Genomic DNA, 14,788 nt, shown 5'->3' with positions numbered 1-14,788 from the left:
TTTGGACCGACCGCGCTCTTAAAAAAGAAAATCAACAGTTTTGGAAATGTCTGCCATGGCATAATGAGTGCCATAGAATTAAATAATGGGTTTAATTAGCAATGAGAATCGGCTTCAGGTTAAGAAACTGAATGAAGTGAAGTTGGTTGGAGTTTGAGGCCCCATCTTAGTTGGTCATCTGTTGGCTCACTTCACATCAAATTTATGTTTAGGTGCCGATTAAGGAGAAAAGAACCAATTCAGTGGTCAGAGTGTCAAGAAAAGTCAATTACAATAAAGGGGAATAGTTAATTAGCTGCAAAAACTGGTCACTAATTAAGAAGAGTTAGAATGAAAACTTGGAGCTACAGTAGCTCTCCAGGACTGGAGTTGGAGACCCCTTCCCTAAGGTATGGCTGCTGGCCGGGTGGGTGTTAGGGGGGTGATTTTAAAATCGCCTATTAAACAAAAATGCCCATTTTCCGCATGTGGGAGGAGAATCGGGTGGCCACACATAAATGGATGACACTCGGGGTTTGGCTGAGGTAAACTATACTAAGACACTGCCAGGACGGGAATTTGACAAGTAGTTAGGATGCAACCACTGTGCTCCCCAGCATCTTTAAAAAGTTTTTACTTTTATTGTAAAATGCCTTCTCATGGCTCGATTTCTTCCTTGAGGGACGCAATAGAAACAAATAGACTCGTCTATACTTCCAGCACTCCAAAGATGTGCATGTTAGGTTAATTAGTGTCCCTACATAAGGCAATGTGGGTATTCAAAATGTACTTACACCCCAGCCAGGGCAGGTTTCTGCTTTGCTCCCGATGCTGACCTCCTGGACCCTGAAATTGATTGGCGGATGGGTTTTATTTGAAGCGACCTACAAATCAGTGCAGACGTCTCAAGCTCCAGCACAAGCGGGTTAGAAAATGGATGGATGGATCGTTGCTAAACTTGGGGGCGGGGGAAGCACAGAAGCGACGTGACGTAGACGAGGGGCAAGGCGCCAGTCGCTCACAGGACACGCCCACTATACACGGCTGGCCTAAATCGACACTTCAAATGGATGAATAACACATGCATAGCGTAAGTGTAAATGTGGCTGGGCACTCGCGCACCACCTGCTCCTCCTCTTCTGACACTTCAACGCATGTCTTAATGCTGTCACAGAAGAGATCCTATTACCGGGGAAGATGAGGCTCATTTTTCAAAGCTCCTGTAATGCAAGTGCTCATCATTTACGTTACGTGGTTGCACGTTTTGAGGACTATGGGGAGAAACCCACGCAAAAGCACGCAGAGATCCTGCGAAGAAGAGGCCTGGCAATCGCTGCAAAGTGGCATTGCCAATCGCCTTTTTATTGGGTTGACATATTTAGTTCTAGTTCAGTCAAACGGACGAATTAATAATATACTTGTACTAAAATATACGCACAGTTTAAATTATGATTTAAAACATTTTGTAGTGCCTACGGTGGCGTGCTTTAGAAAGCAGGACACGCTATCGAAGACTACTATGGATTATCAAAGGTCGCAAACAACAATGAAGTGTCAAAGACTATAAAGTGACACTTTAAATGTACGGGTGGGAGAAGTTTTTCAACGGGATGTCCTTCTAGAGGTTGATCCAGTCCTTTAGAGAATGATTGTCAGCCTGGATGGACATACTGGAAAGATGAATTTGGGGAATAATATAATTATTATTATAACAACAATGCAGTTTATTAATATAGCGCCTTACCCGTTCTCAGTGCGTTTCACAAATATGTTGCTGCATAAGCCACGCCCCTTTCAGGGTTACTGCGATAACATGACGTCACAGACACGCGCGCACCCGTCATTCTGAGGCCACCACTAGCAGCCCCGTCCAATCGAAGACTCCCTCACGAAGATTTCCCCAAAGTGTTCATTGCCCGCAAAGTACATTATAATGAGAGAGCCCATAATCTGCCAAGGAGGAAATGGCAGTGTATCCATATCTAACGCGACTAAATAGAATTACCGAAAGCTATTACGCTTTTTTCTCCTCAGTTAAAAAAAGAAAGAATTACAAATTAAAAATAAAAAGGAAATCCCCGTTGTGTTGCCGTAATAAAATTAAACATTTGGGCTCTTGGAAGCTAAATTTATCCAGATGAAGGTGCAAATAACATGCCTCTAATTAGGGGTCATTTGGCTAATGATACTTCGGTTTCGCAAATCAATTCTGAGTTTTCTCTTTCCCCAGCTTCCTGTTCATTTCTGTCTGGTGATAAGGCTCAAATGTTTTTTGGTTTTTTTTTTCCACGAGGCTGTTTTACGAATTGTCACCTTAGCGGTACCACACTGCCCTCTAGTAGCCATTTTGGTGAATTGCATCGCATTAAACGTCCGTCTGCTGTAAATGCGCGTTATTTATGTTTGAGCGCACCCATTCATAAATAATCACATTAAAAACGCTGCCTTGTTATCACAGCCGACCGATCCTTTGCTTCAGTTCTGCCTTCTTTATGCAGTTGGCTTGTTCTCCCAGTGTCTGTGTGGGTTTCCTCCTACATTCGGACCTGCAGCACTAAACTGGCTCGTCTGTCCAGTGGATTCATAAAGTATTAAGACTCCTTCACTTTTTGCACAGTGCTTCAGCCTCGTGCTAAGATAATTTACATCAGGGGTCACCAAGTCCGGTCCTGGACGACTACCGTGGCTGCAGGTTTTCATTCTAACCCTTTTTTTTTTTAAACGAGTGCCCTGTTTGTGCTGCTAATTAACTTCTTGTAAATTCATTTTAATTGAATTGTTTTTTAAAGATTTGTTCCCCTGAATTGCTTCATTTCTTTCCTTAAATGGCACCCAAACAGAAATGAAATGTGAAGTGAGGGAGCCAACAGAAGACCAACTAAGTCAGGGCCTCAAACTCCAGACAATTTCACTCCAACCAGTTGCTTAATGAGGTGCCGATTCTTGGCGTTAATTAAACCCGTTCTTTAATTTCGTGGCTTCTTGCTGCTCTCGTGGTGCATTAGCAAACATTTCAGAAATTGTTGATTTTCTCATTTCTAAGAGCTCTGTTCAAATGATTTGGGGACCTGAACAGATCGACATTCCTGAGACCTTCATCTTTCTTTATTTTCAGATATTGTATGATGGACACCAGTTGTTTTGGCTCATTTTGTATATTATTATTGTTTGGCAGCTAATTAAGGAAAAAGAAATAATTAAGGGGTCTGAGTCTTCAAGAGTAAGTCAATTAAAATTAGTTCAAAAGAAGTTAATTAGCAGCAAAAATAGGTCACTCATTAAGAAAAGGGTCAGAATGAAAACCTGCCGCCATGGTGGTCCTCCAGGACCGGAGTTGGCAACCCCGGATTTACATCAAGCAACACTCAATATCCCAGAAACTATTTCTAATTTATTCAAAATTAAAAAAAACAACTGAAATCTCACATTAACACAAGTTATTCAGCACTCAGTGGAAGCCCCGTTGGCAGCACTTCCATCATGGGTAGGACACAACAAGCTTTGCACACCTGGATTTGAGACTTTTCCACTCCTCTTAAGTTCTGTTGGCTTGGATGGAGACCATCGGTGGACAGCTGTTTTCAGATCTCTCAAGAGAGGTTTGATTGGGTGGAAGTCCGGGCTCTGGTCGAAATCTCACACTGATATAAGAATTTCTGCCCTCTGCTCTTTGACTCGGGTGCATCCCAATCGATTTATCGTCACTGTGATGCTTCTACACCTTGCGTGGAGACCACCTGCCGGTAATTTAATGGATTGGTCACGATTAGCAAATGCACACATCTGTCTAGAGAAGGTCCCACAGTTGAGAAACACCCAAGCCATGAGGTCGAAGGAATTGCCTGCAGAGCTTAAGGAAAGGGTTGTGTCGAGGTGCAGAACTGGGGAGGGCAACAAAAACATCCCTGAAGCACTGGAGGTTCCCAAAAGTGCAGCGGCTTCCATAACTCTCAAACGAATAAAAAAGTTTGGAACAAACTGAGCGATCCTGGGAGAAGGGCCTTCGTAAGGAAGGTGACCAGCAACCTGATGGTCACTCTGGTGGATCTCCACGGAACCTGTGTGGAGATGAGAGAAACGTCCAGAAGGACAACCATCACTGCAACAGTCCACTGATGTGCACTCTGAAAAATAAAGGTGCCAAAGTAGATGTTCGGAGAGATGCCAGAGGTGGAACCATTTTTGGTTCCCATAACGGACTTTTTTTATTGATGACATTTCAGGCCTTTAATGACCTTTTGGGCATGGCCATCAGCAGAGTGTCTGTCTATGGAGAGAGTGTTGACCTCATCGAGAGGTTTACGTACCTCGGCAGTGACATTCATGTCTCTGGTGCATCTTCCTATGAAGTTAGTAGACGAAATTGGTAGAGCGGGGAGGGGGTTTCATGAGGTCGCTGGAAAGGGGTGTGTGGCGCCCCCATGTCTTTGCAAAAGAACGAAGGTCCAAGTCTTTAGATTTCTGGTGCTTCCTGTCTTGCTATGTGGTTGCTTGACATGGACGCTACCCAGTGACCTGAGACGAAGGCTGGACTCCTTCAGTTCTGTGTCTCTTCAGAGAATCCTTGGGTACCGCTGATTAGACTTTGTGTTGCTCAAGGAGTCCCGAATGAGGCACATCACCTGCTTTGTGAGGGAGCGTCAGTTACGGCACTATGGCCATGTGACACAATTACCTGAGGGTGATCCAGCTCACTGGGTCCTCATTGTTGGACCAGGCCAAGGGGACATCCATGTAACACCTGGTTGCGGCAGATAGAGGGTCATTTCTGGAAGGTGGGACTGTCTGCCTTTGCAAACCGGGATCCTGAGCTGTTTTGTCATGTGGTGGGTGCGACAACGTGCTGTACCAGTGCATGCTCCCCAACCTGACCGAAATGATAACATAAATAGCCATGAATAGATAACAGACGTGGGAAATCCTAATGGGCTCCTGATTTTAAAAAGACTCTCACTGCACATGGCAACACAGTCTGAGTTCAGGTTTCTTTCATCTGTTAGTGTCCTTGTTGGCTTTCTACGAGACATCAAATATTTGTTTTGTCCACATATTTGGAACCTTTTTAAAACCCAAAGGGTCAACTTTATATGCAAAGAATCCTTCCCAGGTTTTCATAGTTCGTTGTCGAGCAGTGGTTCTACGAGGAACCCCACCACCCAGTAAAATACCACTAAGCAACTGTTATTTTTAAAGAGTGTGGGCTTTATAGCAGAGTGGCCAAACAAAAGTCTCCCCTCAGTAAAAGACGCATGGAATCCCAGTTGGAGTTTGCAACAAGGCACCTAAAAGACTCTTTAAGACTGCGAGGAACCAGATTCACTTCTCTGATAACACTAGGATTGGAGTTACATGTGGCTGAAACCAGGCACCCTTCATCATGTACACAGTACCATTCCAACAATGGAAGCATCACACTGTGGGGTCAACTGGGAGACTGACTAGTCAGGGTTGAGAGAAGGCTGAACAGAGCAAAGTAGAGAGATATCCTAAAATGAACACCTGCTTTACAGCACTTTGGACCTCTGAGTGGACTGAAGGTTCATCTCGCAAAAGACAACACAGGAGTGTCTTAGGGACAACTCTGGGAACGGTCTTGAGTTGCCCAGCTGATGCTTGGAGATGAACCCAATCCACCTTGACTTGAGTTTGAGGGGAATGGCAGCTGTAGGCATCAAATCCAAGAAGGCTCCAGACAGGAATCTCTGCCAAATGGTCTGAACACCTGCCTTAATGGAATTCTTTAGTTTTTTTTATTTTTAATACATTTGCAAAAGTTTCAAAATTCCTTGTCATTCAGAGCTACTGAGTGTTGCTTGATAAGGGAAAATTGAATTTAAATAATTTTACTGCAAGGGTACAACACAATATGAAAAAAGTGAAGGGGGCTAAAGACTGAATCCTCTGCAAGTGCCGATTTTAGTCAGTGTCACCCTGCCTTACACACTTCATGTAATAACCCTGTCAGCGAGAATGACAGTGTGGACTAAATCTTCCATTTGTAGTCAATCTTGTGAAACTCTTTGTATACATGATAGTAAACTTGAACTTCATCACTGCAGATCCGATAGATTGGTGTTCCTCTGGAAGCTAGAAGGCGATTGACATCCTTATGGTCAGAGTAAACAACCACAGCACAGAATCCAGTGAGAAAACTCAAGGGGCCCTGAAGAAAACATGCAACCACCACATACAGTGACCAACATGGAAACTGACCTAACTGCAGAATAATTGTAGCCACACTATTTTACAGCTGCTATTGATTTAGCCCAAGTCTGGCTAATTTTATTTGCAATTTGATAAATTGCAAATTTAGGGGACAGTTAGATAAATGGCTTTTACTGAAATACTGTATACTTTGCCTATTTCCAGAACCTCATTTATTAGAGCAACAAAAAGCTCAATACAGGTGCTCATCTCACACAGAGTGGCAGTTTCATTGCAGGCACACTCCCAAAGCCACAGCCCATTTTGAGTCACCAACATTACCTTCTGCCTATTCAAGTAAGAAGTATTCCAAGTAGGCACTCGCAGTGCTCATGGATGCCCAAAAAGCTCCAGTACAACTGTGCACCACTAGGGGGTGTTGTTGCCTCGATCGTGCAGACATCATTCTGGTTAGTTTGAATGCTCAGTCTTACTTGACCAGTAACACAGCGCAGACGCCAGTAATGCAGGCCACGGGTTTAAACCCAAATTGTACATATACAGTTCCCTTTAACACAGGAAAGTAAAGCTCTACTGTACCTTGAAATTTGATTAGTTTGAATTTAAAGAAACCAACTCTCCAATATTTAAAAAGTGTGCAATGAACCACCACGTTTAACTACCCCAAGTCTGAATGAAAATGGAATTATAGCCATCCCTAGTTTTTATAGGGAGATTTATGGGCGAGTGGAACCAAGATACTTGAAAATGGCTAGTGTAACTTGCAGTTTGCAAAGATTTAACCGAGTAAATTGAGACTTCAGTCTGAATACTGAAACTTGGTAGTGCTTGTGCTTTCCTGCTTGTCCAAAGCATCTTCACTTGCATCCCTAAATGTTTTGCATTAGCTGGTAGTAGTGGTCCTTGCTGATCTTCACTTTGATCAAAGGTTGCTGCACTCCCAAGGCGTAATTCCACAGCCATGTTAAGCCATTGTCCTTTGTCTATCTGGCAGCAAAGAGTCAGTTGTGAACCATCTCAATTTCACTAGTCACACATGTGCCACTGGAAGTTTAAGCAGTGAAGGTGCACCCCCCCCCCCATGCCACTGGTGTTAGATAACCAAAGTATCCTGTAGAGGATTGCCTGCAAACTGACAATATGCTCTTTCTGCTAGCCAAACATTCAGCACTCTTGCCAGTTTCATTCCTGAATCCTAAACCCCACCCTAAACTCAGCACTGAAAGCTGTTGGGTATTGAAATCCACTACGTGGTTAACTCCTATACTTTAAACCTGGGGCACTGCTGCTCTGGCCACCACTCCATATACTCTGGAGTCTCGTGCCAATCCTTTAGTCCACACCAAGTAATAGGGGTTGTCAGCTTCCTAGTCTGCATTTTGAGAATTACCTCAACTTGCTACACAAATACAAGAGCCAAACTATTGCAATAAAAGGAAACCACATGTATACTGCAGCGCTTTTTTTATTCCTTACACAATGAAAAAACTTGGGTTAACAACCAGGATGATTAACAGGTTTTGGTTTCTCTACTGTTGTGAACATTTAAGGCAACGTACAAAATTCTTTACATAAATTAAACTCTGATGCATAATGTACAGGTTTCAATGCAACTCAAGTTCAGATCAAACCCAAAGAGGGTATTCTTACTGGGAAAATAGGCTACAACAGGATATTTAAAAAAAGGTAAGGCTTGGATGCGATATGTTTGAAACCCTTTCCTATAGATGGCGGCAAGACAAGTGACAAGTCAACACAATCTGACAGTGCTGTTTTGAAATTCACCTTTAATTCTCATGCTAGCTTGAGGGTTTAGAGGTGTTTAATCTCTTCCAGTTTTACAAGGCTAGCAAGAGGCATGTATTGGATTTGCCCAGGGGCAAACATTAACATTGGGATTGTGTTATCAATGCAGCAGATACTAACACCTGCATGCAGTCCATTTAGAAGCATTTACGGTGGACAATGGAAGGACCAGCTTCATCATACTCTTGCTTGCTGATCCACATCTGCTGGAAGGTAGACAGAGAAGCCAAGATGGAGCCTCCAATCCAGACAGAGTATTTGCGCTCAGGTGGGGCAATAATCTGTTGAGAGAAAAAAATCACAACCATGAGTTGAAACTTAATTCATCTAAGCCAAGCTCTCCCTTGTGGCCTCAAATTGTTTATGGCACACTGAAGTTAATGTTTTAAGGTGCACTTACCTTGATTTTCATTGTACTGGGGGCCAAGGCTGTGATTTCCTTTTGCATCCTGTCAGCAATGCCAGGGTACATGGTGGTACCACCAGACAATACTGTGTTAGCATACAGATCCTTACGGATGTCAACATCACACTTCATGATGGAGTTAAAAGTAGTTTCATGGATGCCACAGGACTCCATACCTGGAAAGACAGGGATTAGCAAAGAATTTAATCTCAGTCTCCATGTGCCCACCCCTTCTAAATGGTGAAGATGCAGAGAATCCCAGATACAAGTTACACACCTAAGAATGATGGCTGGAAAAGTGCCTCAGGGCAACGGAACCTCTCATTTCCAATAGTTATGACCTGCCCATCAGGCAACTCATAGCTCTTCTCTAGGGAGGAAGAGGAAGCAGCAGTGGCCATCTCCTGCTCAAAGTCCAAGGCCACATAACAGAGCTTCTCTTTGATGTCACGCACAATTTCCCTCTCAGCTGTGGTGGTGAAGCTGTATCCGCGCTCAGTCAGGATTTTCATGAGGTAGTCTGTCAGATCACGGCCAGCCAGATCCAAACGAAGGATGGCATGAGGCAGGGCATAACCCTCATAGATTGGGACTGTATGGGTTACACCATCTCCAGAATCCATGACAATACCAGTGGTTCTGCCAGAGGCATACAGAGACAGGACAGCCTGAATGGCAACATACATGGCAGGAGTGTTGAAGGTTTCAAACATGATCTGCAAGAGAAATGTTAAATGTAAACACACATTTGAAAATGTTGGGAAATCTAGCATTTACACAATTCAAACCTGTAAGCAAATCAAGTCATGAACTCACAGCAATAAACCCATAAAACCTGTTCACTAGAGAAACTAAAACCAATTTGGTGCAAATTAGTTCAAAGACATTTCAGGAAATTACATGCATAGTTACAAGCCAACATGCAGCACAAGTATAAAAAATAAACCTTAAGGACCTGAAAGAGGAGATCAGATGTAGAAAAGGAACCTGAAAATAGTGGTAGAGAGTCAGAAATAGAGTGAAAGGAGATAGAGTGTAAAAAGATTAAAGAGTGTTAAATTAGAGTATGCCCATACCTGTGTCATCTTTTCTCTGTTTGCCTTGGGGTTCAATGGGGCCTCTGTAAGCAACACTGGGTGCTCCTCAGGTGCCACACGAAGCTCATTATAGAAAGTGTGATGCCAAATCTTCTCCATATCATCCCAGTTTGTGACAATGCCATGCTCAATGGGGTACTTCAAGGTCAAGATACCCCTCTTGCTCTGAGCCTCATCACCCACATAACTATCTTTCTGTCCCATGCCTACCATCACACCCTAAAAGGGGAAAAAAAAGTTTAGTTTGGCCAAATAAGTCTACAATGTCAGAGACAAAAAGGATCCTAGAGGATTATACTTATTACCCCCCCCTCAACATTTGAATTCACATTCCATTTCTCAAATTGTGCTGTCCATGTACAAGTGCCTACTATACACAGCTGTAAAAAAAAGTCAAGAGTTTGAGCTTAGAGGGGAACCTACCTGATGTCTTGGGCGCCCCACAATTGAGGGGAACACTGCACGGGGAGCATCATCCCCGGCGAAGCCAGCTTTGCACATACCAGATCCATTATCAATGACAAGCGCTGCAATCTCTTCATCTGCCATTTTCTGTAACAAATCCATAGACAAGCTTGTTAGCAGCAGAAATTACACCACCTGCACCATTCCTTTTTGTCAAGGCATGACTAAAGAGATATCCCAAATTTAAGTCTAGGAATTTAAAACCACCACTGGTTAGACAGCATTTCTGTTACTTGGGTTTTAGTTCCCTTAGTATCCGGAAAAGTCCCATGCCCAGCTGCCACGCCTTTACTACGGCGAGGCAGCTCAAGTTAGCTCATCCACCCCACCCTCCCCTCCTTCAGGGTCAACGAGAAAGACAGCCGACCCACCCCGCCCGTCCAAGTTCCTGGTGCAACGTCATGAGTGCCAACCAATTAGCGACACCAACTCCATGTAAGGCCATGGAAGCCACACCCCCTTCTAGAACTTCCAATTCAATAGAATGCACAAATAAGTCACAAAGGGTCCTGCATTACAAATCCCCCCACCCCCCCAATTCCTTCCGATGGAATTACTTTCAAAGTTCTACCGGGCTAAAACACGGCTTTCAAATAAAAAAAAAAACTTTAGGTTCATCTCTTAACACCTTGCAACCTGAAACCGGCAAACAAAAAGTGTTCACTTTAAATTCATAGGGAAATCCTTTGATAAAAGGAACGCGTTTCAAATAACACACTAGCCAATAATTTCACGCTAGATGGGCACCGAATGGATAACTGCGCAGCCATTTGTTTCGTCCAGCCCGCCACCCATCTGCTTTAGTAACTGCGTAGTGATGGCTGTGTGTGAAGAAGCCCCGCACGCTGATACCGCCATTACTCCCCCTCCCCCTTTAGCAGATGAACTGCAAGCCCCTATTGTTGCTTCAGACCCCCGATTTTTTCAGTCCATCACACCCAATTTATACCAAAAAAAAAAAAAACAAATTTCTCCGCAGCCAAATTTAGAGTACAGCACAAAAAAAAAAATAAAATCACTTTTTAAACAGCATGACTCCATCTATGTCACGACATTGAATGAAACCGCATCACACTTCTTTGATATTTAATCGCCATATAGTGAAATTACGTTTGATCATTTAAACACGCTAAAGTAGGTCAACTAGCGGTCGACAAGGAAAACCACCCGAACCCCTCCCCATGCCTCCATTCGTTAAGACCCATCTTCTCCTTGTTGAATCACTGCCCAGAAACTTCCACCTGCCGCTGGATACAATGAAACGCATTTACAAATCTCCATTCAAGGGCACAAAATAAGTCAAAAAGGAAAATACAAGGCGCTAAAGCAAACAAATACCGAGACCTAGAAATAACCGCTCGGTATCGCTCTATTAATATGCATGCTCCATTTCACGCACTGAAAGAAGAAAAAAAAAAAAAGCCTCGATTCGTCAAAATTAATTCAACAATTCCTTAACACTTCACAAATGATTTAAACAACGTTACCTGTGTAAGGGGTTGAAAGGGTTTCCAAGTGCTTAGTAGAGTGGAATGTAAATTAGATGTTACCAGATCCCCTGCCGCCGGCTGAGTGAAGCGGTTGGGCGACTCAGTATCCTTTTTCAATCCAACTGCTGCCAAAGTGAACCCGCCCTCCGCGGGTCCTGAACATAGCCATATATAGACATCTTTCAGGAAAGCGCTCCGGGATTGGCTGTCTCAATGTACGGCGCACGTGGCTTTCGCGAGACCCTAGACCGGCAGACAAGGGAAGGCAAATTGAAAGAGGCGTAGTGCGCGTGCGCGGATCTTGTCGCCATTATTACTCAGCCTGCCCCACCCCAACGCGCTTTTCGCGCACACCGTTTACGGCGTGTTGCTGTTGCTGAGCCCGCCTATTACGCCCAAGGAACCGGAAGCTGAGCGGTGAGCGGTTGGTTGATTGTTGAAGTGGGGAATTGATGTATGCTGTGGCTTAAATAAAAATAGTGCTGTAGAAGGCCTCAATTACTTTGATAATTATTATCGTTTCTTAATCTTGACTCAAGACAACTCGCATGTCAGCAAATATAATGGCAGATGCTCACTGCGTGTGCAGCAAATGTACGAGCAGTGTGTGTGTGTATGTGGTATAAATTAGCGAGGACCTGAAAAAATGGTATTTAGAATATTTCGGGTACGCTGTCAGATATGCTTGGCCCATGTTCAGGGTCAATGGGAACCAGACCCAACCCCAACAGCTATACTGCTGGCAAAGGTTTGAAGTTCCTCGAGGAAATTCATGTAAATAGGCGTTCACTTTGACTCCGTATTCCAGCCCGAAAACGCACTTCTTTTGCATTATCGCCTCCGCACCTAATGCCATCGTTACCGATCACTCCGTATCTGTGTGGGTTTTCCCGGGTACTCTGGTCCAACCTCCTCGCAATTGCAAGTTTTAGGCAAGCTGGTGATCAATAATCCACCCTGTGTGCCCCGTGAATGTGCAGTTCTGGTGCCTGTCTTGTGGCTCATGATGCTGAGGTAATCTTTGTCCTCCGTGCCCCTGAGTTGGCCAGTTGGGCGGATAGCGTCCGCCAGGGCAAAATTGGGGCACAGCTGAGCCGGTGGTGCAGCTAGAACTGTCGGCGAGCTGGGCGGGGATCCCCTTAGAGCTTCGATAAGACGTACTGTATCAGGAAATAAAGAGCGTGATGATCAACCCACACAGATGCCCTCAGTGGGACATGGTTGTATCCAACACTTTCCTAGATCCTGCCTTGTTGTGGAGTGGCCTGTTTACAACTCGAACTTGAATAGATCTCATTCTCCCTGTGTCTGCAAGGATTTCTTTTTCCAGGCACTGCACTTCAGGGCAGGCACTCCTAACTGAAACTATGGTGAGCATGTTTGGGCCTGCCTAGTACTTGGATGGGAGACCATCTTGGAAAAGCTCCGGTTGTTGCTGGAAGAGGAGGTGTTGGTGAGGCCATAAGGGGGCATTTACTCTGTGGTCTGTGTGTAGGTCCGAAAGCCCCCATGCAGTGAAGGGGACACTGTGCTCTACAAATTAGCACCATCCTTTGGATGAGATGTAAAACTGAGGTGCTGACTCTGTGCAGTCGTAAAACAAACCCTTGGGCATCTTTTGAAAAGCAGGGTGTTTCCCAGTATCCTGGGTAAGTTGCCTATAACTGCCTGCTCATTCTGGCCCCCCAATCATCCCCTTTCTCAAACTATCTTACTATATACACTCCTTCACCATGTACTAGTTAATGTGTGGTGTACAAACTGCTGCATACATGGCTGCCATCACATTATCCAGGTGGATGCTAAACGTTAGTGGTGGTTAAAGGTGTTCCACACTATGTAAAGTACTATATAAATGTAATTTATTATATACTTTTGTTTTACTCCTACATCCAAAAGAGAGACAGGTTATTTTTTTTTTAGATAAAAAAATGCCTTTTTAGAGAAGCTCAATAAATAAATATTTTATTATGACAAAAAAAAAATCTCAAATGTACATCAGGATGATTAAAAGAGAAGCGAAAACTTCTGACTTGGCAGTTTTAGTTACTGTGAGGCATTATACAGATGTATTTCCATTGGTATGGAAGAGCACCAGTTGTATTACTTGACACACTACTGAGTACTTCTTTGGCTGAACGTCCCTCAGTGTTGGCGTGTCAGCATTGTTCATAATGACACAGTTTTGTTTTCATTCGCTATGACCTCCAGGGGGTTGACCGTGCATGCCATAACCAAGTCTGCCTAAATCGCTAAATTATGAGTGAATGTATGTGTGTTTGTATGTTCAAGCACAGGCCTATACCCCTTTCCAATTTTGTTTTCAGCCTTAGTATTTTTTTTTTTTTTTTTCCCTACACCCAATATTACAGAAATTGTCTAAGGCATCCCAAGAAGCTAAAGTTGGATTGAGATTGTTCAGTTAATGGATGGATACTTGAAATGTGATTGAAGGAGAAATGTTTGCAAAAATGAAATCCCACTGTGGCTGAAGTCATTCCTCTCTTCATTGAAATTTGTTCATAGGCACTATATTTAATACAGTAAGCTCAGGAGTAAGGCTTCTTTTTTCTGAAACTGACTGTCACAAAACAGGAAGCCACCACTAAGAGCACCAGGAAAAGGTTTCCTCCCCCTCCATTTCCCCACAAAACACCTTCGAGATATTACAACACTGGTGTTATCAACATCCACTGCTACATAAATTGTATCTTCAAAAGACTTCCACCTCATTGATGGCATGGTTTGCCCATCCTCACCAAAAAAGGAAACATATATAAATGACTGATTTACATAGCAAATTATTACTGTTATATGCCATGTAGAAAAGAATGACGTGCCCAGAAAATGATCACTCCAGTTATATTTATGTCCTCTGTTCACCATTATGTATTCCCATTGCTATTAAGTTTCATTCCATATTCCCAAATACAGGTTAAGTTGGTTAATGCTCTAAACAGACCTAATGTGAGCGAGTTAGGCCTTGTGTAAAATTGGTGCCCTGCAATAGACTGGCCTCTTCTCCGGGGCTGATTTGTACCCGATACTATATGATGGTCGGCCTCCTCTTTTACTGCCTTTATTCTGTGGTTCCATTTTTATTCTTAATGTATAGTCAGCTGTTGCTGTATTCTGCCAAACCTAGCTCTCAGTTATGACCTATTTATCAATATTATGTAATTGTTATTATACATGACTATCACATAGCAATTACTAATATGTTTTAAAAATAATTTAAAAGTTTACTGCTATATTTGTTAATGTACACACCAGTTTTTCTTTTTCCATGGTTGCTTTCTGATGCTGCGCTTTCACAAATCCATCCAGCCATCCATTATCCAACCTGCTATATCCTAACTACAGGGTCACGGGGGTCTGCT

General features: G+C 43.4%; 1 protein-coding gene and 2 long non-coding RNA genes across 3 annotated transcripts in view; 1 reads left to right on the top strand and 2 right to left on the bottom strand.

Moving 5' to 3' along the window:
* Window positions 1–919, bottom strand: part of LOC120517692 — a 38,760-nt gene extending 37,841 nt beyond the window's left edge. The window contains exon 1 of the long non-coding RNA XR_005631085.1: window positions 774–919. This is a non-coding gene — a long non-coding RNA (uncharacterized LOC120517692). The remainder of the gene's footprint in view (window positions 1–773) is intronic.
* Window positions 1–14,788, top strand: part of LOC120517691 — a 55,601-nt gene that overhangs the window by 19,996 nt on the left and 20,817 nt on the right. The gene's annotated exons all lie outside the window — the stretch shown is intronic.
* Window positions 7,592–11,521, bottom strand: LOC120517690 (actin, cytoplasmic type 5). Its single transcript, XM_039740134.1, has 6 exons — window positions 11,406–11,521; window positions 9,877–10,005; window positions 9,433–9,672; window positions 8,634–9,072; window positions 8,351–8,532; window positions 7,592–8,231 (listed from the first exon to the last, which is right to left on the bottom strand). The coding sequence occupies exons 2-6, from the start codon at window positions 10,000–10,002 to the stop codon at window positions 8,088–8,090; spliced, it is 1,131 nt and encodes a 376-aa protein (XP_039596068.1). The 5' UTR covers window positions 10,003–10,005; window positions 11,406–11,521; the 3' UTR covers window positions 7,592–8,087.

The sequence above is a fragment of the Polypterus senegalus genome, chromosome 17, assembly GCF_016835505.1.
Source record: "Polypterus senegalus isolate Bchr_013 chromosome 17, ASM1683550v1, whole genome shotgun sequence".
In the NCBI taxonomy this organism is placed as follows: domain Eukaryota; kingdom Metazoa; phylum Chordata; class Cladistia; order Polypteriformes; family Polypteridae; genus Polypterus; species Polypterus senegalus.
This window is presented reverse-complemented; position numbering and strand designations above follow the sequence as displayed.